General features: G+C 51.8%; 1 protein-coding gene across 2 annotated transcripts; it reads left to right on the top strand.

Annotated features, from left to right (window-relative positions):
- The first annotated feature begins 115 nt into the window (after window positions 1-115).
- On the top strand, window positions 116-25,503 carry GTSE1 (G2 and S-phase expressed 1). Of its 2 annotated transcripts, none has more exons than XM_074326583.2 (12): window positions 116-2,640; window positions 3,047-3,138; window positions 8,728-8,785; window positions 8,889-9,507; window positions 12,082-12,252; window positions 12,869-12,998; window positions 16,522-16,875; window positions 19,177-19,249; window positions 19,979-20,197; window positions 23,671-23,872; window positions 24,372-24,584; window positions 25,072-25,503. In XM_074326583.2, exons 2-12 carry the CDS (start codon window positions 3,069-3,071, stop codon window positions 25,153-25,155), a joined length of 2,193 nt encoding a protein of 730 aa, XP_074182684.2. In that variant the 5' UTR covers window positions 116-2,640; window positions 3,047-3,068; the 3' UTR covers window positions 25,156-25,503. The 2 variants fall into 2 exon arrangements, with proteins under 2 accessions (XP_074182684.2, XP_074182685.2); XM_074326584.2 differs by lacking the exon at window positions 116-2,640 and adding an exon at window positions 2,693-2,864 and having other exon boundaries at window positions 25,072-25,348.

Below are 25,503 nucleotides of genomic sequence, written 5' to 3'. Positions count from 1 at the left end.
GGCCCCTTCAAGCCTCTCCCAGGTGCCAGGCCTGGCTGGGGCCTGGGGAGACAGGCTTCTCCTTGAACTTGTGGTGGGGCAGTGAGTTAAGAAAATGGGTAATTAGGATTTCGAGGCAGGGACCCTCTGTACTCAGGACGTAGGGACACATCCCACGGGGGAGCCTGCCCTCCCATCCTGAGCTGTCGCCTCCTGCTAGTTCCCCTGACGAGCCGTCTCACACCCCATCTGCCCTCTCCTCTCCTGGTTCCAAGCAAGACACAACTTGGCCAGAGAAGTAGGAACCCTGGTCCCTCCTCCGGGAAGCCCTGGGCTCCCCACTGCAGGCGGGTGAGGGTGCCTCTGCTGTGCCCCACAGCCCTGGGCACTGCCCTTGCTATTGCACCTTCTCCCCAGCTGTGATCTCCTCAAGTCGGGCGGCATTTGTGTCCCACTGTCACCCAGCACGTGGCCTGCACTGAGTACCTGTCAGTGGTGAATGAAACCATGAATGAATGTATAAATGAATGGAGCAGAATTCTGCTGGCAAAGGGAGAAATGAAGCGACAATGATAACAGGAGGCCAAGAGATGGATGGAGTGAAGACATAGTTTGGAGTTAGCAACAAGTTATTAATGACTGCTGCTGTTTACTGAGTACCTACTATGTGCTGACATGATACAGGGAGAGGAGCATTGGGAATGGGTGTTGGGGACCCTCACACCCAGCAGGGCTGTGGGGATCTGACACCTGGGCCAAGAGGCCCCGAGTCTAGGACCCTTTGGGCTCTTGCCACAGCCTTGGGACTGTGGCTTGAGCACAGCAGTACAAATGAGCTGCTGTCTTCAGGAGGCCCTGGCAGGTGGAGGGAAGCCTGGAGCTCCCTGGCTGGTGGGCCTGACAAAGCAGCCTGTCTGAGGGTGAGCAGGACCCTGGAGAGACGGCTGGGAGATGACCTGCCCTAGTACCCTCCTTCGACCCCCTCTCTATCCAGGCCGGAAGTCAGGGCCACCCCTGGACTTCCTTGTTCCTTGAGCCAATCGATTCTCTTTCTAAGGCCAGGTTAAAGCTGGTTTTCTGTCACCTGCACCCAGAGCCTCTTGACCAATACCTGCAGCTGGGATTTGCACCTGGGTCTCCTCCAGTAAACAGGATTCTAAGCAAAAGGTGATGGGACTCAGAAAGGATCAGAGATTCAGGTGGGAAAATCAGGGTCCAGAGGACCCAGCACAGCAGGACAAAGTGGGGAGTGAAGAGGGAGGCTGAGGCTGCAGAGGGAGCCCCTAAATAGAAAAGAGGTGTTGGGGATGCCAGGACAAGCCAAAGGGGAGGCAGAGTGCAGGCCGGGTTCCTTCCAAGCTGCCAGACGCCCTCTCACCCCACCTTACCCAGTTCTCACCCAGCTCCTGCCTGGTGTCCAGCGCTGGGCTGGGTGAGGCTGGAGGACAGTGATGATGGAGACCCTCCCCTACCTTCCAGGAGCTCAGTCTCATGGGGAACTGGACTTGGAAGCAGAAGTGAAGAGGGACCATGACAACACGGGATGAAGGGTGTGGATGGTGTGAGAGCGGGACATTGGAGTTCAGCGGTGGCCCCAGTCAGGCTGGAAGGCTTCTCGGAGGTCCTGGGGCCAGAATGGCTGCCCCCTGGACAGCTCTTTACCCAACGCGCCTGAAAATGGTGCTGTCCTCCCAGGGCAGACCCTGTGATTTGTCCCAGTCTCCTCCTTCCTGCCCAATCCATCCTTCAGTCTCTATTAATTAGAGCAACAGCTTCATGACACTGCCCTGGGTGGAGCCCCTTATCTGACCCTCAAACCCATGAGGTGGGTGTTACTTAGACCTGGTTCACAGTCCAAGGCTCAGGTGAGGTCTTCTGAGCTGCTGCTACGTAATTGACCCGTCGCTCAGATCAGAGGGCTCCTATTTGCTCCAACGTGTACACTCCCCCACGCAGATTCCATCACCTGACCACCGGGCCCTGCCTCAAGGCGCACCCCTCCATATACCCCCCCCACCAGGCTTTAAAGCCCAGGGCAGGCTTCTGCCACACCCTGACCGTGCTCAGGCCCTCATCACTGCCCACCCCCCTCCCGCCCCGCTCTGCCGTCAGACAGCTTCTCCTGGTCCAGGGGCAAAATCCAGCGTGTCTGGTCACCGAGACCCACCTGTGTGCTCCTCGGAGCAGGGACCCGGTCTTCTTACTGTGTTAGGAACTGACAGGTACCGCTCTACAAAGCAGGTAGATGCACCTATTTCGTTTGGCGTTCACATCAACACCCTATGGTAGGAATTTAGTTTTCTCCATTTACACATGAAGAGCTGGGGTCAGAACCATGCCCCTTGCCACACGCAGCATCCAGGTGCTAACCTTGAAGGTACGCACAGCGCGTGCTCTAAGGAACCACCATCCGGCGCTGCGAGCCCACAGCAGGCAAGGGGCGCACCTCGGGCGTGCGCAGCCCACCCGCGCGTGGAGGCCGAGCACAGGCGCCACGGCCTTTCTCCCGAGCGCTCCGACTACAACCCCCAGGATGCACCGCACACGGCGACCGTGCAGAGCCCTTTTCAAACCGGCCAATCGCAGCCCGCGCCGCGCCCGCCGCGCCCCGTTTAAATTTGGGGCAGACGCTCGCAGGCTGGGCCGTCGTAACCGCTAGGGGTGAGGGTCCTGTTTGGGCTCGGGCCGGGGGGCGGGGGCGGGGGACGGGGGGCGCGCTCCGTCCGGGCTGCAGCGAGGACCTGGCCGCCTTGGGCGCAAACCGAAGCCCGCACAGTCCGGTCCGAGAGCGGGGAATTCCGTTGTCCGCGTCCGGGGCGTCCGGGCCTGGCTCGGACCCGCGCCGCCCCGGGAGCTCCAGGCCTGGACGCGCGCGGCCTCTGTGGGTGCGTCGCGGAGGGTCTCGGGCTGCATCAGGTGGCCTCGGGCCGCCCTTCCCCCTGACCTGGCCGAAGCCCCAGCGCCCTCTGGCCCGTCCGCGCTGCGGCGGGGGCGTCACTGGGGGCGGAGGCGCCGGGGTCTGGGCTCTGCGACCTGCTCACTCCGGGCCCCTCCTCCCTCCCCGCAGTGACTTCCTGACAGCTCTCGGCATGGAAGGAGGGGACGGCCGCGACGGCAGCCAGGCCGGCGAAGCGGAGACGAATGTTCCCAAGAAGGAGGGTACGTCCTCGTCGCGGCAGCGCCGTTGCTCAGGGAGCTCAGGGGAGATGGAGGATGACGTGATCCTTGTGTGAGAACTGAGTGCATGTATTCAGTGCTCACTGTGTGCTCTGTGCCCACGGGACTCATGGTGCCTGTCTCCCAGGGGTTTGCGTCCGTCTAATTTCTTTATTTTTCTGTTTTCTGCATCCCCTTCGCCCCCAGCTTTCAGTCCCATCCTAAAGGGGATTCTTACCGCTTTTATTTGCTATGCCCAGTGCCCAGACCACCGGGCACCTTCGTTGACGCTCAGATATGCGTGGGATTGAATTTGATGTTTTCTCTTTTTGTTTGTTGCTGGTTTCCGTTTGCTGACGCTTGTGTAGGACCTTGCGACCGCGCTAGGCATGGAGCGTGGTGGTGCTGTTGCTGCCTTGTCCTGTCCCTGTCTGGCTTGCATGTCCAGGTGACAGTACAGCCTCCCAAGATGAGTTACCGGCCCTGCCCGCTTTTTCTATTGAAGCGTGCTGACATCCTTTTATCCTCTGTTCCTCACCTCACCCCGGTGACGCGGGTAGACTGGCCACACCTCCCTTCTGCAGAAACCGTCCTAGAGCCTTGGCCAGTCGTCTCGGATTCTTCATTGCCTATGGCAGGGTATCCCGCTCCTTCCTGTTGTTTCCTCCTTCTCAACCGTCAGGCCCTTTCCGAATCCCCGTTGCGTCTCTCGAGGACTTCAGCCCTGAGTCACCCTCTCTTCGCAGCCTTACTTTTGCCTGTCCTTTGGCTCACACTCATGGTTGACATAACAAGTACACTCTGGTATCTCACTTGGCCCCAACTCCCCTCCGTTGCAGGGAGCCTCCTTCAGAGCCAGACTTCAAGAACGTTCTCTATTTGTTGTGCTATTTTTTCACATCCCTTAACGAAACCAACCCCTCCTGCCCTCACCCTTCCCTCCACTCAAGCTGCTTTCATCCGTCTCTGATGACAATCTTTGGTGCCACATTTACTGTCACTTTTCTGTCCTTGTTTAATCAACCTCAATAACATTTGACTTTCTCTCGTTCTGGAAACTTTCCTTGCTTGGCTTCCAAGGCATCTTGGTTTTCCTCCTATTACCTGGCTGGTGTATCTCCCTCTCTTTGCAGAGTTGTCTTCCTCTACCATCTTCTGAAGCGGATCTTCCCCAGGACCTGGTCTGGGGTGTCTCTGTACTTCCCCCCCACACCAGGGGCTCTGATATATTTCTATGGCTTTAAACCCCATGGCTTTCTGGGGGTGCCCACGTTTGGTCTTGAGCCCAGCTCTCCTCTGAGCTCTGGACTGGCACGTTCACCTGTCTGTTTGGCACCTCAAACTCCACGTGGCTCTCCTCCCACCCTATCTGTTCTTAGACTGTTCTTTGTGTTTCTCATGCAAGTAAATGGCCCATCCATTCACCCAGCTGTTCAAGTTTTGAAGCTGCCACATTCGTTCAATCATCAGTTACTGTCATTTCCACCTTCAGAATATATTTTGGATCCATCTACTTCTTTCTCATTCCACTCAGATGTCACCACCTTGGTCTCAGCCACATGAACTCTTCACTTCCTACTTGTATCTTTTGCATTTTGGTCAGTGTGTGCATTTGTAATTTCAATAAATCCTGCCTGCTTCCTTCATGATACACTCTACACAGCAGCCAGAGTAACCTTTTAAAAACACGAGTTAGATCACCACTCTTCTGCTTAGAACCCTTCAGTAGCTTCCGATTGCACTTTGGAGAAAATAAAAGCTCCTTGCCATGGCTTACAAACCCTCTGGAACCTGACCCCACTATGTTTCTCTCTCCTCCAGCCACTTTGGCCCCTGACCAGTTCCTTAAAGACATTTTATTTCCTCAGAGGTGTCCCCACCTCCACGTTGGCCTGCCACTGTGCTGCCTTTCACTCAGTGTCCCCACTAGACAATGCACTTCTGAGGGTAGCACTGTTTATACCCCGTGTCTGCGTGGTGCCTGCTGGAGAACGTGACACATGTTTGCAGAGTGAAAGAGTCAGCCAGCCCAAGGTCACTCGGAGCCAGTTGCAGAGCCCGCAGTAGACTTTTTCCCTGATTCCTGGTCCAGGATACCTTTTTCCAGTTGGAAGTTTCTAGAAGCAACCTACACAATTAACTTCCTAGGTTCAGACATGTAAAAAGTGAAATGTCTAATTTTTGTCCCTCAGCCACCCAGTTGCCCCCTTCAAAGCCCGTTGATGTCATCAGTGCCTTGGGTCTCCTTCCAGACATAATCTGTGGGAGTACAAGCCAGTATGTCCAAGCCAGTACAAGGTCAGCCATTTCCCTGCTCTTTATGGAGCTTCCCCTCTTTACAGCATATACAACCCTGGCCTGCATCTCATTTTCTTGTGCCTAATTTATCTTAGTGGTCTTGTATATCAACACATGAAGAATGTTACTATTATTTTTTGTGCCTAAATATTACTCCATTGGGGGTTTTGCTGTAATTTATCTCATCTATGTGGGTGAACATTTATTTTGTGTGTTGCTGTTGCAATAAATAACATCGTGAATGTCTGTAGTTTACATTCACAGTAGACGTGCTGGGCCAAACGGTATGTGCGTTTATCTTGGTAGGTTCTGCCAGGTCAGCTTCCGTAGAGCTGTCGCGACTGACACCTTCACCGCCCACAACCTTGCCTACAGTTTAGCTAACTATCTGATTTTGAACAATCTGTTAAGTGAAAAGTGGAATCTCACACTGTTTAGTTTTCATTGCTGTTACTTTTGAGTGACGCTGAACTTGTCATAGTTTTAAGAACATTTCATTTTATATTCCGTGAATTTTATCTGTTCATACCCTTTGTTTGTTCTCCCATTATCTGGTTAATTGTTTTCTTAGCAATTTGTAGGCACCACTCATGAGTTAACCTTTGCAATGTGAGCTGCAAATAGCTTTTCAGTGTTGATTGTTTCTTTCAACTTTGCTCATGGTGAGTTTTGCCAAGCTGAGATTTAAAACATTTTTTACATGTTAGACTCTCAACCTTTTGTTTCATGGCTTCCAGTTTGGTGTCATAGACCGCCGCACTCCAGGTTATAAAATAATTTCCCCATGGTTTATTATTGTTCTTTTAGGGTTTTATCTTTTTTTTTTTTTTAATTTTAACTACTTCTTTGACTTATTTGGAATTTGTCCTGGTAGGGTATGAGGTATGGTTCAAAATTTATATTTTCCACAAAACATCATCTAGTTTCTCTCAATACCATGTCCTGAATAATCCATTTTTCCCTTGGATTTGCTGTTACTTTGATGATGTACTAAATTTTCTTTGTATTCATCTTGCATATTTCTTGTTAGGTTTGTTCGTAGGTATTTTGCGTTTTTTTGCTGCTACTGTAAATGAGGCCTTTTGTCCCATTATATCTTCTGTTCTTTGTAGATCTGAAAGCTATTGATTGCGGGGTAATAATTTTGTCCTTAGCCCGGTGCTTTTATCCTTTTACTAAATTTATAATAGTTTTCACTTGATTTTCTTGTGTCTATAATCAGAGCGTCTATGCACAAAGAATTCTACCTCCAAATTCTTTCCTTTGTCTGATTGTGTTGGTTAACGCATAATAGAACAATGTTAAGAATTGTGGTGACAGTAGACGTCATTGCCATGTGCCTGGCTTTAGTGGAATTTCTTCTTTAGTTTTCCATTAAGCCTGAGTCTGGCTTGGGGTTAATTTACACGTGGGTGGTAGTCCCTGGTGCTGTTCTTCAGTATTTCTGTTTTTCTTTTTTTTTCTCCCGGGTGCATGCTAGAGTTGTACTTCCCTGCCCACTTGAAGTTGGATTTGGCTTGAAAAGTGGCCAAAAGGTGGCCAGTGGATGTTGAGATAAGTGTCTCCTCTGGGTCTTTAAGAGTCAGTGTGGAACTTGCTCTCTCCCCTTCTGGCACCGTGCCGGAGGCTCCATCAGTAGGTTCTGGAGTGTGAGGACAGGGAACCGGCCCCAGCCTACCCTCCGCAGACACAGCGTGTGAGTGAGAAATGCAGCTTTGTTGTTAGAAGCCTCTGGGATTCGGGGTGGTCTGTTACTTCAGCATAGGTCAGTCTGTCTGCTCTGATAAAACGTATGTGCCCCTGGCTTTAGAAGGAATGCTTCTGATGGTACCCCATTAAACCTAATTTTGGCTTTGGGGTTGGGCTGGATACTCCCCTATATGATAAAACTATATCTGTTACTTTTTATGAAGAGCTTTCGAAGTCACCAATGTATGTTTGCATTTTAGGGTATGCCTTGTCAGCACGCATGGAGACAATCGTCTGGGTTTGCCTTTAGATCTAGTAATATAAGGAGCATATCACTAGATGGTGTGAAATGAAACCATTTCGTAGTCCTGAAGTCCTGGGCAAACCTCACTTGGTTGTGATAGATTTTCCTTCTTTTAATGTATTGCTGGATTCTGTTCGCTAATCTTCCTATTTAGGATTTTTATGTTGAGACTGGCCTGTAGCTTTCCTGATGGAGAAAACTTTATGGGATCTCGGTGTGGTTACGTATGCATGCTTATGGAAGTATAATAAGTTGGAAGGATTCTTTCTTCTGTCCTTTGGAGCAATACAAATAGTTTTGGAATTATATGTTCTTTAAAGATTTGGTAGAATTATCCTGCAAAACTATCTGGGACTTGTGCTTTTTGGCAGAGAATAACTCTTTTGTAAATTTGTCCAGTTAGTTTACAATAATTGAACTATTAAGATTTTTTCCTATCTTCTGGAGTCAGTTCTATAAATAAATCAATTTAAATAATTTAAATACAAAAAATAAATTCTGTTGTCTAGAAAATTACCCATTTCGGCCAAGTCCTTAGGTTTACGTGCATGGAGTTGAGCAAACTAGCTTATGAATCTTTTTTCTTTCTCTCTGCTTATTTCTATTTATTTCTTTTGTGCATTTGTGCTTTCTCCCTTTCCGTTGATTAGATAATTAGGGCTAATTGATTTGACTAATTAGGACATAATTAGGATATAAGTATATTTTTAAATTTTATGGTTTTGCTAATAAGCATGCTGTATTTTTTTATTAGGACACGTAAGATGTGATTCGTGAAAATCTGTATAAACTTATTGAAGTATCAGTTCAGTGCATTTTGATAAGTATGTGCTAAGTGTCTGGCCCTTAGCTGGATGCGGGGAATATGGGAGAGTGTTAATTCGTTGTCTTGGCGGAGCTTATAGTCTAGTTGGGACCACAGAAGGGTGAGGAGACATTTACAGACTAGGGAGGCTAGTACATGATCGAGGTGAAGTCCAGGTGCTACAGGAGCCCTGGGGAGGGGCAGGGTGGAGTAGAAGAGAGAGCCCCCAGCAGAGGGACCCCCTAACCCAGAGCCTGTGTTCTGTTCGAGGGAGTCAGGCTTACAAACAGACAGGACTGGTGAAGGCGCTGTGGTGGGAATATGGATGGGGTACAAAACACAATTTTATCTGGGGGTTCAGGATGGGCTCCAAGAAGAGACGATAGCTGTTACCGAATGGCTGATGCTATTTTAAAAAGAAAGCTATAGAGACTGGCAATGTTTTTCTCTTCATCAGCCCCAGCCCTAAAATAACGGCAGACTTTTCCTCCCCCAGACGTTGTTCTTCTGGCCGAAGAAAAATTTGACTTCGATCTTTCATTGTCTTCTTTAAGGTAAACAAACATATTTTCTTCAATTGCCTGAGGCATAACCACGTTCGGTAAAATCTCCTATTTAAATGCCAGTGTTATTAATAATCCTTTTCTTCTAAAATAGTGCAAACGAAGATGATGAAGTCTTTTTTGGACCCGTTGGGCATAAAGAACGATGCATTGCTACCAGCTTAGAATTAAGCAATCAGGTTCCTGCAGAACCTCTTTTGCCAGCCTCAGAGTGTCGCTTCCGTTGGAGCCCTCTCACTGGGGAGAAGTTTGTGGAAGTTTATAAAGAAGCTCACTTGCTGGCCTTACAGATACAAGGCAACAGCAGAAACAAGGAGGCCCAAGCTGCCGGGTCTCAAGGCGCTCGGAGCCCGGGCGTGGAGAGATTCATACAGGAATCAAAATTAAAAGTGAACCTGTTTGAGAAAGAGAATGAAATGAAGAAAAGCCCCAGGTCACTTAAAAGGGAGACATTCTGCCTGTCGGACAGCCCCTTGGGACCGCCGCCCTCGGAAATCCAGCCCGCCCTGGGCATGGGCCTGCAGGGCGCTCCTGCCCAGGCCAGCCGCCCCGAGACGCAGAGGCCTCCGCTCTCGTCTTCGTCTTTGCCGGGGGAACCAAGTTTTGCTCACCTTCCAGGCCAGCCGGTGACTCAGAAAAAGGTCATCAGCAAGTTGCTGCCCCCGCGAGCTTCGTCGGTTGGAGGGAAAAGCATGCGGTTGGCGGCGGACAAGGTAGAGAGAACCACGGACCAGAACGTTTATCTGGGGGCGAGATGCGCTTTTGGTTTAGCCCTATAATGGCGACCTTAACGGGGAGACACGGAGCTGTAGCTGCTCCGGGGGTACATAGGTGTGGAAGGGCAGTGTCAGTGGGGGGCGTGGGCAGGCCTGCCTTGCTAATGTGATGACTTTCTTGTAAAAGCATGTCCTCCTAACTTCTCTCTGAAATGTTTCCTTTGGTTTTGTTACAACACTGGCATTCCACCAGTCAGGGATTTCATTTGCATTAATAAGCAACTTCCGGAAATCCCCCTCCTGGAATAGCCACGCGTCACCCTCCTTCACTGTGACTTTCTTTAGATTGCTGCCCTTGCTGGCATTAAGCAATGAGCTGTCCTGGGAAGTGGTGGTGGCCAGGTATGCCTTTGGGGTGCAGTCACCAGCTCTGGGAAGCTGGGGGCCCTGGCAGCTTGTGGGAGAGGGCGCTAGGGTAGGGGAAGGTAGGTGTCAGATGACAGCCTTTGCCTGATGTGGCTGCGTGCTCCGGGGAGGGAGGAAGCCCCTCCTTTGGAGGAGACGCAGAGAGAGGCCGGCGCCTTTCCCGGCTCTGCTCCTGCCCTGGGCGCAGGCCTCAGCTGAGCCAGCCCCACAGGCGTGATGCTGTGAGGGCTTGTTCGTGGTCCAGGTCAATGCAGAGCGCCCAGCAAGGGCTGGAAGCTGCTTGTCCTCTGCACGCACAGGTCCTCTGCATGACGGACCCCCTCCTGTCCGGCCCCAGAACTGAACCAGCTAAGGGCACCCGCTGGGCAGAGCTGGACAGAGGAGGCCTGCTGGCCAGCGCTTTCCCTGCGTAGCTGGGGCCCTTCCCTCCACCATGCCTTCCTTTTTCTGGAGACTGTTTGGATGTGAATTTCTAAAGTGATGTTTCTAGACTGAGGTTGTCCTGAGCGTTACATGTACCACGTGGAACCAGGCAGCGATTTGTGTGTGTCACATGTGGCCTCAGGGCAGAGAGGTTATGACATCATCCTGGGGCCTGTTATTCTCCTAGTTGTGACCTGGTGCCCGAGAGCAGTGTTTGCTCAGCGAGGGGTGAGCTGTATAGCTGAGCTGCACTTGGAGCTCACTTAGGACCCGCCACCACTTCCCACGTTTCTGTGGGGAAAGCCATTCACTTCTGCGTGACTCGGGCACACTTGCATTCGTGTGAGGGCTGCCTCTAGAAACAACTGGGCCACTTGACTGCACTGTTTAGAAATGTGCTTTCACAACAACTGTTAGGATGGCTGTAGTAACAGGACAAACCGGGGCATGCACAGGAATTGGCACCATCACGCGCTGCTGCTGGGAATGAATACGAAACGGAACAGCCACTGTGGGAAGCAGCCTGGCTGTTCCTGGAACAGTTACACATACAGTGACCATGTGACCCAGCAGTTTCACTTTGATATATGCCCAAGAGGAATGAAAGCATCTGACCACACACAAACCCGTGCACCAGTGTCCACAGCAGCATTACACAATAACCAGAAAGCAGAAACAACCCAGGTGCCTATCCACTGATGGACGGATAAAGAAAATGTGGTCTATCCTCACAATGGAATGTTTCTGGCAATGAAGAAATGCAGTGCTAACCATTTTTAATTATATTACAATTATTAAAAATTTAAAAAAGAAGAAATGCAGCACTGATCCAGGTTATAACACGGGTGACCCTTGAAAACATGGGTCAGTGAAAGAAGCCAGACACAAAAGAAAGGCCACATACTGTATGATCCCATTTACATGAAGGGACAATAACGGAGTAGACTCGTGCTTGCCTGGGTTGGAGAGTGACTGCTAATGGTTATGAGTTTCTTTCAGGGGCGGCACAAACGTTCTAAAATGAGATCGTGATGATTGCACGACGTGAATATACCACTAGAGTATACGCTTTAAAGTGAACTTTGTGCTGTGGGAGGTACACCTCCATTTTTAAAATGACGTGAGGGAGAAAGGAAGTTACCGCTTCATCTTCATGACTTTATGAGCGTCTTGTTAACTGTTATAAGGGGTTATTTATATAAGTGTGGCTGAGTCCCAAGCTTGCCCTCGGACCTAAATGTCAGGAATTTATGACTTGTCGACTGTGGGCCAAAGGAAAATGGCCCTCACGACTAGACCGGGAAGATTTATGGCAGCTGAGCTGCTTCTCTGGGAGAGGGCATGGCCAGTTAATGAATGGTTCTTTCTGAGCAGCGTTTTAAAATCTGGGTAACTAGAACGTTTCCTCATTACCATCCTTAAATAAAAATCCCGACGGAGAAGAAGCTCTAGAGGCTCCCTCTCCTATTAATGAGCTCTCTGTCTTGCTGTTATTTTACCCGGTTTTTAATGAGGAAGCACGTTCCATCATCATTCTGTCCATGGTAATTTGGTGGAGGAAGTGAACTGCTCTGTTCCCCTCAATGGAGCTGATGAATGAAGGGACATGGATAGCCCTGGGAAGATAGGTGGCGCCTGCGGTGGCTCTAAATGGAAGCCTTAGTGTGTCTGCACTCTGTTAAAGACTAGACAGTTCTCACATTTCAATTTAAAATTTTTCAGCCTACGAAAGAGATACCAGCTAGTCCTTCCAGGGTGAAAATCCTAAATGAAAAGGAATTCCACAGGGACATGGCCCCTGACAAGCCCAGCGCTGCCCGGGATGTCACCCGCTTGCCAGCCAGTGGCAGCCACTTGGTCCAAGGCAAGAGATCGCTTCCTGTTCCAAACAAGGTGGGTTGGCCGGGCTGCAGGGGGGCTGTGGCTTGTGAGCGAAGAGAGTAAGGCGGCAGCTGTGTGTACATAGCATGTGTCTCTTGATGCAAGTCAAGGTTAGGAAGGTTGAAAACGTGGTCCAGGAGAGATAGCTTGGTGAAATGCGAAGGTCAGACCTGGCGCGTCCTGGGGGCTGGCCTCTGCCCCTGGGAGCCGTGCGGGTGACAAGTCCTTGGAGATGGTCCCTGCGGCCCTTGCCGGGACCTGGTGTGGGTGAGATGGCATGTTGATGCTTTCAAACTGCAGCTCCTCAGACCTGGAGACTCCCCGTCCACGTCTCTGCCGTTTATTTCCCAGCATTGGTGGCCAAACAGCTGTGTAACGTGTGAGAACTGCTGAAAGCTGGGCCCCACAGCTACTCAGTCAGGGCGCCTGGGTGGGGGCCCAGAAATCTGCGTTTCAGCAGGCTGCCCAGGTGTTTCTCAGGCAGGACTTGGAGAAGTACTGCTTGACCTTTTTTTCTTTACACTGAAATGACAATTACTAAGAATTATTTGAATAACGTACTTTTGTAGAAATAAGTAATGGGTAGATGATGGAATCTGATGAGTTTATTCTTTACCTTTTGTTTCAGTTGGGGCTGAAGAAAACCCTGCTAAAACCCCCGGGCTGTGCTGGCGGCCTTGCGAGGAAGTCCTCTTCCTGGGGGTCGGTTTCCGGCGCGACCTCCGGGGTGTCTGCTTCTCCAGCAGCCGCAGGCAGAGGTAAGGCCGGCATCTCTGCTCAGACCCACAGCTAGCCAGGCGAGGCCTTGACTGTCGTCTGTCGCTCTAAGACTGTTGTCACAGAACCACGTAGGTTCAGCCGCAGAAGGTTCTGGAAGGCTTGCTGTGGTGTGTCGGGGACGCTGCCCTCACCGTGCCTCTCCTCCTCTGAAAAGCTGTGCTCGCAGATGGGCGGTTTTGGTTTAGGGGCTACGAGCAGCCCCAGCGCGGGCGTGTGCTCCGGGTGCCTGAGTTCGCAGAGGACGTGGAGTCCAGCCTCACCGGACATGTAATCAGACTCGCGCTTTTAAAATAGGACGGTACCAGGGCGTTTAGTGCACATGACCCTTGTAACTCCTACGTGTTGATTTAAATCCCCACTCGCAACCCAGTTTCAAGTCAGGTTACCTTTTACTCTTACCAAGCCTAGGGCGCCACCTAGTGGCAAAAGGCAGAAACCCTGGAGCCGCAGGGAAGGCCCCCTGCAAATGATCTTGCTGTGCTGCCTCTGAGGCTGGTCCGCCAAGTGTGAGAAGCAGGAGCCCGGAGTCAGACCTATCTGAGTAGGAGAACTGAAGTGGTTTCCGTATCTTTACAGACGGGGGTGGGGTGGGGAGGGGGGTGGGTGTGCAATGCCTCCCTTGCAGTGTTCTTGTGGGCGTGGGAAGAGCTACGTGAAGTGGCAGCCCTGTCTCTGGCACGTGGCACACGTTCAGGGAGAGAAGTTCTGTCACATTAGGTGTTGTGACATCTCTCTTGTGGTGTCGGTTCAGGGCACCAGCACCATTTTTGTTTATGATTTCTGCATTCCTGACTCTGGTGAAGGTTGAGACAAGTTGAGTGGGGCTTCTGGTGCGTATAGATGTCTTGTTGTCCGTAGCAGGATCGTTGGGGTCAGACACGACAGCGTGTGGGGAGGAATATAACCATGACACACTATGACATGAGCTGGCATTAGTTGTTAGTCACGCTCTTAAAGTTTTCCCAGAGCAGCCGAAGCAAGATGGCCCAAGTCAGAGTGGTGGTCGTGGTTCTAGAGGTGGCAGGAAGGATGACAGGGACAAGAAAAAGAAATGGGAACCTCCTGTATCACCTGGATGGGGAAAAGAAGAAAACAAAGGGACCTGCTGCTGCCAGCAAACTGCCGCTAGGACACCTCACACTCGGGGCCACCCGAGATCACTACCGTTAGAATGAAAGGCTCTTCTCGTGGAGAAGAAGTCATTAGAAGTCAGGAACAAATGAAGGCTTTAGAAGGAAGTAAGGAAGGAAGATCAAAGGTGTCCCAATGTCAGCAGGCATTGGAAGAGGTCACTGCTGACAGTCACACCACCGCAGCTGTGGGCTCAGCTCTGTGTCCGCACCCTTGCATTCACGGACAGGTGTCTGCTGGAACCGGGCTGCTCGGTCCTGCTCAGCCCCAGGTGCGTGCTGCGGTCAGGGTGCTGGCGGGTACAGGAGGCGTGGTCTCAGTGAGGAAGTGGCCCCAGGAGACATGCGCTGGGGGTGGTGGCTGAACGACCAAATCCAGGACAGTAAGGATCCGAGGAGCTTCCTCTCGCCCATCCTGACTATTACGACGAGATGGTGTAAAGTCCCCGAAAGGGTCATTGTCCGTGGTCCACCTGGCACAGGGAAACCTGACTAGCAAAGCAGTAGCAAACCAGGCCTCGCCACTTTCTGCAGAGTGGTTGATTCTGACTTACTCAGAAGTTCCTTCAGGAATTATTTTGAGTTGCTGGAGAACACACACCACCCATCGTGTTTACTGATGACATGGATGCCACTGGGACAAAAAGGTCAGACTCAGATTCCAGAGTCAGGAGCGAAATTGCGTGGATGACATGGGAACTGTTGAACCAGTTGGATGGGTTTGATTCAAGGGGAGACGTGAAAGTTATGATGGCCACAAACCGAATTGAAACTTAGCACCCAGCACTTTTCAGACAACGCTGTATTGAGGGAGCTCGAGTTCTGCCCTTTGAGATCCACAGAGGCAGGGTGACACTGGCGACCGTGTGACACTGGCGACGATGTAACCCCGGACTAACCATGACCTCTCTGGTGCCAACACCAAGGCAGTGTGTGCAGAAGCTGGTCTGCAGAATAAAAAGAACAAATGAAGACTTCAAGACTCTGAAGAGAATGTTCATCAAGAATAGGGAGGCACGCCTGAGGGGCTCCATCTCTAGCGAAGCCCAGTTGCCTGCAAGGAAATGGGGGGGAGTGTCCCAACCCCTCGGAGGGATGAGGCTGGGGAAGTTGCCCCGAGGACCCCACGTTCCAGGCAGTCTGAGCACAACACCGTGGGCACCATCTAGAGCATGGCACACAGGGTACCCATCGGCTGCCTTTGTCTGCTGGTCACGTGCAGTGCTCTCTTCCCGCTAGACAAGCTGTTTCGCAAACAGTTAAAAAAAACCTTCTACCAGATTGACCTGTATGTTGGGTGTATTGGCAGCTGAGTATTTCTGCCCTGGTTTATCTGCTTTCTCTTTTAAATAGTGCTCATGATTGATGTGACCCAGCCTCCTTGTAATTTAAAGGAACGGACTGTAATAATTGCCTCTTCTCTCCCTGTTGCCTTCCCCACCTTCCTGCCAGAACAGGTGGGGCGTTGAGTTGGGGGGCCTGCAGCTGGTGTATTACACTTACATGCAGGTTACGACCTGATGAATGAGGGGCACAAGCTCCCTCAGCATCTGAGCTCCCGCTTTGGGGAAGTGAAAAACCTGGGCTGCTTCTGATTGAAGGCACAGTTTCAATACAGCCACACAGGGCAAGTAAAGTCACATGTTTATTACTCTAGATCCCAGAAATGGGGGTGGGGGTGCAGTGAGCCCCGGGGAAGGGCAGCCCGCCCTCAGCTCACCAGCAAGCAGGAGATAGAGAGCAGGGTCGCAGGTACTTAGTACTTAGAAGGTGGTTGGGCGGAGGTCACTAACTTTTCAATGGCTCAGCTCTAGTGGTTATTTTAAAAGGCGCCCCGGGAAAAGCAAAGTGGGAACCAGGGATGGGAATGCTAAGTTCAGGTCCGTATCCAAACATCTGGGCTCTGGGTGTGAGCGGGGTTGTCACACCGTGAAATACCCGAGCAGTGACAGCTGTTTCCATCACAGGCATGGGACTAGACTCTCCACTTCCATCCACTCCACTAGGGTAGGTGTCTGCCGTTGACATAATCGAGGAAGACAGGAGAGCCTGCGTTTCCGTACACTTACGTACATCCTGGTATTGGGTCCAGAATCAGCCCCTTAGAACCCACTCAGCTAAGCCACAAGCAGCCTGGGCTCCTGTGTTGGAGGGTACCGCATGATGGACATACAGAATGTTGTTCAGGTTGCCACGTTTTTCTTGTACGGAAATCATCGTGACAGAAATAAATAATTTTCTTCACTTGAAAACATTTTAATATAGATATGCTAAAGATAGCATATCTTATGTGTGTTTGGTAAATAACTTCATAATTGAAAACTAACATAAGCTTGAATGATAACCAGATTTTGTGTGTCTCCTCTTTCAGCTAAATCAGGTGAACGTCCGAGCATTCCTGCAGATGGTTCCCAGCCTCTGTCGAACACCAGCCAGTCGGGCAGAATGAGACCCGCCATGCTACGGCCGGCTCCACACACCGGCCCTGCGGCTGTGTGCGGGCAGGATCAGAGGGCGGGGCCTGCTGAGCTGACCACGGAGCGACCCACAGCGGCCTGCACCTCGGCCCTGCCCCAACCCCAGACTCCAGAACGGGGAGGCCTGAGGGTGAACCCTCAACTGAATACAACTGGGAGTTCAAGAAGGCGAGATTCTTCTCTGAATTCCAAGACAAAGGTTATGCCCACCCCTACAACTCAGTTTAAAATTCCTAAGTTTGCTACTGGTAAGTAATAGATATATTTTAATGTGTTTTTAAAATATTGAACAAGCTAAAGTTAAAAAAGTTAGTTTTGGCGATGCTGGTTTCTTCGCCTCCTGTTTCCTGAGCACACTTGAAATGTGTCTCCTGGCTTGTGTTGGAGGAGAAGCCAGCGGGTTTCTTATCTTACATTCCCTCCCCTCAGTGTAACATGTCACTGCTCTTTTGCTGCTCTTAAGATTTTCTCTGGTTGTTTTCAGCATTCTGATTATTATTCTGATGTGGCTTTCTTTGTATTTATTACGTTCAGGGATTCTTGAGCTCCTTTGCTCTGTAGGTTGATAATTATAATCAAATCTGGAAAAAATGTGGCCATTATTTCTTCAAATATTTTTCCTTGCTTCCCCTCATTTCCTGGACTCTAAGCACATGTGTTACAGAACTCTCGGTGTTGTCTTGTAGGTCATGGAAGCCTGTTCTTTTTTTCTCCAGCCTCTTTTCTTGTGCTTCAGTTTGCATAGTTTCTATTGTCTTCAAGTTCACATATCTCCTTCTGCAGTGTGTCTGATCTGCTGTTAAACCCATCCAGTTAATTTTTTATTTCTGACATTATAGTTTCCCCATTTGGCCCCATGGTGTTTATTTTCCTTTAAATTCTTGAACATATTTATGATTGTTTTAAAGTCTGTTTCTTCTAATCCCGTCTTCCCTGTCATTTTGGAGTTTGTTTCTATTGATTGATTGATTTTTTTTCCCCCCCTGGTTATGGTCACATTTTTCCGGCTTCTTCACATGTTTAACAATTTTTTATTGCCTGCTGGACATTGTAAATTTTACATTTTTGCATGTTTGGATTTTGTTGTTTTTCTTTGAGGAGTTGAATTTGCTTTGGCAGGCAGTAAAAATTCGAGGCTTCTTTTTGACCTTTGATGGGCAAGTCTCAAATTGCCTTTATTCTTGGCATAGGTCAGCCCTGCTACCAACGTGTGGCCTTCCTGAGTCTGCTGCAGTGCTGTGCGTCCCCAGGCTCTGCAGTCTGGCTGCGTGGCTGTGAGCGTGTTTCAGCCCCGCGTGAACAGTGGCAATTGTTCCCAGTAGTTCTTGTCTCGGCCTTTTGGAGTCTCGCCGGCACGTATCTGGCTGCTTACTGTGCAGCAGAGACTTGGGGTCCCTCTTAGATGCCTAGAGCCCTTTTTCTCTGTAGCTCCCTCCTCTCTAGCACTTCCCCTCAGTCCCAGCCTCGTCAGCCTCCTGGAACCCTGGCCACTGTCTCCTCAAATCAGTGAGACTTCCGAGCTTGCTGGGGCTCCCCTCCTGCACCCGCGTTCTGATGGGGCCACCAGGCAGAAAGCCCAGCGCTGTGTCCGGCAGGAGTAGGTGTGTGTTTGGTCACAGTCGCTTAACCTAATGAGTTTATCGAACACAGAAAGTTATACAGAGCTGGTTTAAGGGAGAGGCTAGTTCTGGCCCCCTCTCTCAGGTAGATGCTTTCCAGGTAGCTCGTGTGTTTGCACGTTACTGGCGCTGCTGGAGAGTGCAGGCGGCGTTTAATGCCCGAAGACCTCATTTCCAGTTTCTGCTCGTCTAAGAACGAGCCGTTCTACCGAGCGTCTTCTAGCGCTAGGCGCTCCTTTAGGTACAAGGTGTGTAATGGTAAGTCAGATCCTACTGTCGTGGAATCACATTTCCATAGTAAAAGATAAGAGATGGCATCAAATGAGTATACTTACAGATCGTAAGTATAATGCAGCAAATGTCATCACCTTGTGACCAGATGACGTCATCCATGCGGAAACCGCACTCTCATCAAGCACAAGACTGCACGTCAGTAAAGTGACGTCTTAGGATGCCCTGGCCATGTCCTGGTTCAGGGAAATGAGGGCATTGAGGGCTTTGTGGGGCTACCCTGGAGCCTGGCCACGCTAGTCCTGGTTCCACGAACCAGCGTCTGGTGGACGCAGGTCTCGGTCACGCCGAGCGCTGCCTCGTCTTCGTCACTCGCCATGTCACGCTCCTTTCCTGCCCGGGGGGAGGAGCCAGGCCGAGGGCACAGGTGCTGACAAGGGCCCCTCCCCTTTGGCATCCAGGGTCGACCCTTAAAGCCCTGCCTGGGCTGGTTCCCTGGGGCGGGAGGACGTGTCCCCTCCCGACGCGGCCCCAGTTGTCTTCCCTGTGGACTTGCCTGAGCGTTGTCTCCTTTTTGTAGCATCTTCGCTGCCACTTGGGGAAATGGAGGTAGCAGAGAATTGCCCGTTGGGTGAAGAACCCCAAATGGTGACTCACCACTTGATCTGGGTTTGGCTGACTGCACGCTTCCTCTCTCAGGTGAACCCCCAGGCAGCTCGACACCCAGGTTCTCTCGGGGACAGAGGCTGCAGTCCTGCACGTCGGTGGAGAGGTAATGAGTCGGTCTGCTTCCTTTTGTCACTGTAAGAATAAATTAATGCACCTGCTAGCTTCTCAGAGTGCCTTCTCAAACGCGTGGTGACCCCACAGCCCACCACACACGTCGGGCCTCAGCCCCTGTCTCACAGACGCCACCTTTACCTCCACGGCAGTTTAGCATAGACACAGACTTTCCTCCTGCAGCGTAGACGCGGACTCTCGGCCCTGACCTAGGGCGGTTCTCCAGCTGGGCCGCATGGCGGAACCGCCTTCGGAGCTGTTGCGAGTGCCCACCCACCCCGTCCCCAGAAGTCCTGATTCAGCGGGTCTGGGGTGCAGCCCAGCCTCTGCGGGTCCTCGGAGGTGCCTGAGCTGGGCCGCGGGGGAGACCGCTGGTGGGTGCGCTTATTCAGACTTGGTTGGAGGCCCAGCTTTGCCACTTCCTGACCGAGACTTAGTGCGAGTTACACGTTCCCGGCCCTGCCTGTGAAGCACAGTCGCATCTGCCCGGAACCTGTGAGGAGAGAGGCGGGGCCTTGCCCGGGGAGGAGCCGGAGCCCCCGCCGGGTACCGCTGGTTGGCAGCAGCCCCTCGCTGTGGCCCTCCTCAGAGAACAGCTCAAACAGCTTCGCTGGCGTGACTCTTTCATGGTGAACCCATAGGCTTTTCCACTGTATTGGCACACGGGCTGAATAGACTGTTTTTAAGGTCCTCTGTGCTTACGACCGGCTCCTCTTTCCAGGGCGGCCGTCCACAGCACCCCTGCTCGCCGCTCCTCGGGGCCGGCCTCACAGAGCCTTTTCGGTGCTGCCAGGATGTCGGCCTTGCCCACACCTGCTGGCCGCCGGCTCTCTGGTCTTCCTCTGATGACCCCGAAAACTGTGCCCAGGGCTCTGGCTTCTCCCCTGTGCGTGTCTGCTCGGCAACTGTCTTCTGAGCCCCGGAAAAAATCTGCAGTGAGGTAAGAGATGAAGGTGGCAATAAGTTCATCTCAAATTCATAAAAAGCCTCCAGCGAACGCTGTGCTGGAAAGGCTGCCTTGCTGGGCACCTGTCAGGAGCCAACGGGACAGTGACAGTGACGGGAGCCTGTCCCACGCTCTCCTGCTGGTTCTCTGAAGGGAAGGGAGGGCACCTGCTTGTTCCTTCAGGTCACTCACCCAGGTCCGGGCTGGTGGCCTGGGCAAGCAGGGAGACCTGACCCTGATCACACCAGACGGATGGACAGACGGACAGACAGGTGTGGGCCCCGCACTAGAGGAGCCCTTAGGGCAAAGCTGCACAGTAAGAAGCGTTTGCATTCGGAGCTCTGGGATCTAGTGCCGCCCTTGCCACTGGGTCCCACAGAGTCCCGCAGCCTTGCCCTCGAGGGTCTCGGTCACAGTGACGATGATGACACCCAGGCTTCCTGAGCAGCAGCCTGAGTTTGTCAAAGCTCCTGCTGCACCCGCTCTCACACCTCATCTCCCATTCCCTCTGTCACTTCGCTCCAGCCAGGTTGCCTCTTTTCTGTGTCGCAGACAGGCCTGTCCTTGTCCTCCCCCTGGTCCTGGCAGAGCTGCCCCCGCCCAGGACTGAAGTCCCTGTTCAGAGGCCAGACTTGGGCCTTTCTGGAGAACCGCACCTCCCACCCGTCATGCTGGTCCGTCTTCCTGCTGGGGCTGTTGAGAGCGCGCCTCCCCTCTGGCTGCCTGAGCGTAGAGGGATGTGCATCCCTGTCCCCTTGACAGCTGTGACGTTCCACTAGCGGAAGCTCCCTGAAAGCTGGGACCTTCTGTCAGGCTTGTGTCCCCAGAGCTAAGCACAAGCTCTGGAACATACTAGGTGCTCAGGAGACACTTACGGGAAGAAACACCCGAGGAGAATATGTTGGTGACCAGCTCCTTGACTAGAAGTTTTGTATGAAGGAGACGTCATGGGCCAAGCATAGGTGTCAGGCTTTCTTTCTCACTGCGTCACAGCAGAGCTTGGGGAAATGCTGGGGATTCTGGGACGGTGGAGACCTTAAATTGACCCCTCTTTTTCACGTCTAATTCCAATTCTGGTCTGACGCTCCTGAGCCAGCTTTTGAGGCTCCAGGACTGAGGTGAGCACAGGCGGGCACTGCCCATGGGGGGAGGGGGTCAAGGCCAGCATTGGGAGCCCCTCAAGCCACAGGGTCTGGAAAGAGTGCCCACAGATCTGTGGGTCCCGAGTTGGGGGTGGAGGTTAGGACAGCCTCATCTCCCCAGGCCCAAGAGGCCACTTAAATTCTAGTGAATTGAGATTTAAATAAAATTCAAATTTCAGCTCTTCGCTTGCACCAGCCACATTTCCAGTGCTCACCAGCCACCTGGGGCCCATGGCTACCATCCTGGACGGTGGACATTTCTGCCTCACCCGGCAGGGCCTGCTGCCCCCAGAGGCCACCGCACTCCACTCCTGTCAGTGGTGGCACTGCTGCTGACGGGCTGTCTCATAACCGGCCTGAGTCCCAGAGGCTTGACCTTGCCGTGTCTGCCCCGAGCCCCAAATGGCGTGGGGAGAAGTCGGCACAGTAGATAAGACTGCAGTGAGCAAGTAGACACAGGGGACAGATTCAGGGCTTTCTAAGGAAATACTGCCTGTGACTCCAGCAGCCATTTGAAAACCTAATGAAATGATTTCCTAAAACATGTTATCTAAATTAACCCAAGGAAAGGGGAACATGAAGTAAGCCACAGTCAGAGCTTAGAAAGGTGATTAAAGATTGAAAAGGGTGGCCGGCTCATGATGTCACAGCTGAGTCATAAGTTACCTTTAAAAATCTAAGTTTTAAAGTTAACTATTTCAGATGGAAAGTTACTCAGTTCATTTTAATAGCTAAACCTGGTAGCTAATGATAATGCTTAAAAAAGGAAACTGTAGACTGATTTCACTTATGGATAGAGATAGTTTTTAAAAAAAAACAATAGATTGTCATCTACCTGGAAGAAAATTATTTGGACCCATCTTATGTCAAGGAGAAATAAATCTCAGATGAATTAGAGACCTAAATATAAAAAAGGAAGAAAGAAAATTTTAGAAGAAAAAAGAGGAGACTGAACAATCACAGGGCCAGAGCCCTGATCACAGCTGGAAACCCAGGAGAGATGAAGAAAACGCAGCTGTGTGTAACGGAGTAAAAGCTAAAACTGCTCTATTTATGGCTAAAGTGACCATATGGGAAATCAGTAGACAAATGGCTGGGTGCAGGACAACAGGAAGCCATCTGAATAAGTTCACGGTCAACGGTCAACGTGTGAGAAGACTCCCACATGCATTGCGATCAGGGAAATACTAATTAGAAACTAGGAGACTGGTGGGGATTTGCTGAGGGTGGGGGGCGATTCCGGACCTGCTGCTGCCGCTGGCAGTGCGAGTTGCAGCGGTGTGTTTGGGAAAGCCACTTGTCAACATCTGTTAAAAGCCAATCACACACACCTCTGACCCAGCGGTCCTGTCCCAGGAGTGACAGCACCGGGCAGATGCACTGAGATGCCCATGGTGGCAGGGTTCTCAGGTTGAAGACTGGAAAGAAGCCACCACTGAGGTAGCTAGTAAGAGGCCTGAGTCAGCATTCTAGCAGCTGGGATTTCCAGAAGGCACCCTTGAGAGAAGGGATGCCGAAGAGGGGTGGGCTGTGAACCCAGTTCTATAGAGCAATGGCTGAGAAAAAGTTCTACGTGTGTAAATACTATCCACCCATAGCAGGTGCTGTGTGCATCCTATGTGTATCTACACGTATCCATTTAGTTCTGTGAGAACAGAGAAGACGGGGAGAAATATGCTAGGACATGTGTCATGTAGGGGAGAGGGAAGATCAGACGGAGAGGAAAGACAAGAGGCTGCACTGAAACGCGAACGAGACCCAGCACGTCAACAGTCACAGTGACCTGCTCTCGTATGCTGTATGTCTGTGATTGTGAATACAGAAAAAAAGGCCATTTTTATCAGGTTGTTAGAAAGCCTTTAAAGTATTAAAAAGAAAATACAGTGCTGACCACCCTGGTGCTCAGGAGTGTCTGTCAGGTGGGGTGCTATGGGGTGTGGGGGGTTGGCCCTGCTGGGGACCGTGTCCCCAGCAGGTTCCCACATGTCCAAGCGCCTGGCCAGGCCTCAGCAGCAGCAGCAGGCGGGACAGCCTGTGGGTTCCCCCAGGCCCTGGGAGGAGCCCAGGGCTGCAGCTCTCCTGTGTGAGGTCCTCGGCCTCCCCTCCTGGTTCACAACCTGAGGGAAAGGGGTGAAATGGGCTCTGCTGGCAGCAGACTGGGAAGTTTTATTCTGTTGGGCACCTGAGCAATCCCAGTCCTGAAAGGTAGAACTGGCGCCAGGACGCTCCCCACGGTGTGGCACGTCTCCAAACACTAAAGCACGGCCAAGCTACGAGCGTTTTACAGACATTCCTTGTATGGTTTTCCTTTCTGTCCTCCCGCAGAACTGCGCCCGTGACCGGGAGCAACAGCAAGGCCGCTTCTAGACGTTCGGACTTGTCAGATGGGGGTTTTTCTCCTCCACCTGCTGTGCCGCAGGCTCTCAACTTTTCTCCAGAAAAGAGTGACTTTACTGTTTCAAAAAGTATCGCCACAGAAGTAGCACTGGACGACGCACAGCCCCCCGAAGACACGTCCCCTAGCGAGGTAAAAGGATCAGCTGGAGTCTGCTTGTGTCATCCGGGATCAACGGAACCTGCCTGGAAGGCCGGTGGTCACTCAGCACCGTGGCCCAGATTCGCCTCTGCAGGATTTCATCCTGTGACCCCGGGGCCTCCACTGCCAGCTGTGCCAGAGAGGGAGTGAGGAGCGCCAGCCTCTAGAGGAGAAAAAAGCCACATCCCTCCTCTGTATTGGACCAGAGAGGGCTAGGGTTCCATGGACGGGGAGGCAAAGCGGGGCAATAGTGGGGTTGGTGGGAGCTCCAGGGTTGGCTGCTGGCAGGAGGGAGGTGGACGGGGCTGCAGGGCGGCCGGAGACGAGAGAACTCGGGCGGTACAAGCACACCCCACCAAGGGCCCATCCGGCCCTCCTTCCTTGGTTTTCCAAACTGTTAGCCACCTGAGACATAGCAAAGCCTGTGTTTTCCCAGGACAGTTGACAAAAAGATGCTAGAATTGCCTTTAGATCCTGTGTTGTTGTCTAGGCTATCCTTGTGGATCTCACACTGGACCAGCTCACCGTTGCTCCGAAAGCTGGAAGCACACCCGTCGTGGACCCGCCTCTCATTGACCTTGGCAGTACTCCGGAAGCACACCTGGCCTGGGGACCTCACAGCAGGCCTCTGATCGACCTCCTGATCAACACCCCCGACGCGGACAGAAACACTGCATCCAAGCCTCTGCACGAGGTGGGACAGGTGAGGCATGGCAGGATGGCACCTGGCGCTTCGGCCATGTGTGGTCTCAGTTATGGGTTTGTTCCTCGACTCACATACGTCACGGTGACCCTGGAGAGGGGCCACTGAGGCTTCTAAGGACAACATGTCTCAGGGCACACCTCATCTGTGGTGGCGACAGCTCCAAGTCCACGTCCTGCTGAGGAATCCTGGGGGGGCCTGGGGACCTGAGGGCAGGGGTCACGTCCGTTCCGCTGTGGGGCCCGGGTGCCTGATGTGTGACGAGGGAGCACAGTGCTTGAGGAGCCCCGAGTGCCTCTGTACGGCATCTTCTCCCAACTTCTTAGCGTGGCCGAGGAGATGTCAGGGTGCCCGAGCCAGGTCTACTGCCTGGGCCCGGCCCCGGGCTACCCTGGGCGCCGTCTTCAGTGAGCAAGTCCTGCGGTGTCGACGGGCTGGGGAGGGTCAACAGGGACGCTCTGTTCAGCTCCTGTCGCTTCTCTTGCAGCTGATAGACTTGTGTTCTCCTCTGATCCAGCTGAGTCCGGAGGCCGACAAAGAAAACGTGGATTCACCACTTCTCAGGTTCTGAATAGAATGAAATCTTTCCATTTTACTCTTTGTTATAAGAACAGTCAGTCCTAAAGTAGTTTCAAGTCTTAGAAATAAACTTCAGGAGAAATTGTATTGGGGGGAAAAAGTGTTTTAAACCTAAAGGAAATTGCTGTGCCCGGAGGGGGGCTGTGGGCTTGGGGCGTTTGTGCCCACCTGCGATGCCCGCTGGCCTCACTGCCCACACTGCACTGGCGATCGGAAGGCCTCCAACTGAAGACTTGATTTTGATGTTTGTGTGTGTAAAATAGCAAGTGACTATTTTAAAAACTGAGTTTGTACGAAAAGTGTTCTAGATTTATGTTGAATTAAAATAAGTGAAAATAGA

The sequence above is a fragment of the Rhinolophus sinicus genome, chromosome 1 (assembly GCF_057876585.1).
Source record: "Rhinolophus sinicus isolate RSI-liver-muscle chromosome 1, RSI-T2T, whole genome shotgun sequence".
NCBI classification, from domain to species: Eukaryota; Metazoa; Chordata; class Mammalia; order Chiroptera; family Rhinolophidae; genus Rhinolophus; species Rhinolophus sinicus.
Note: the sequence above shows the minus strand (reverse complement) of the source record. Positions and strands in the feature narration are given on the sequence as shown.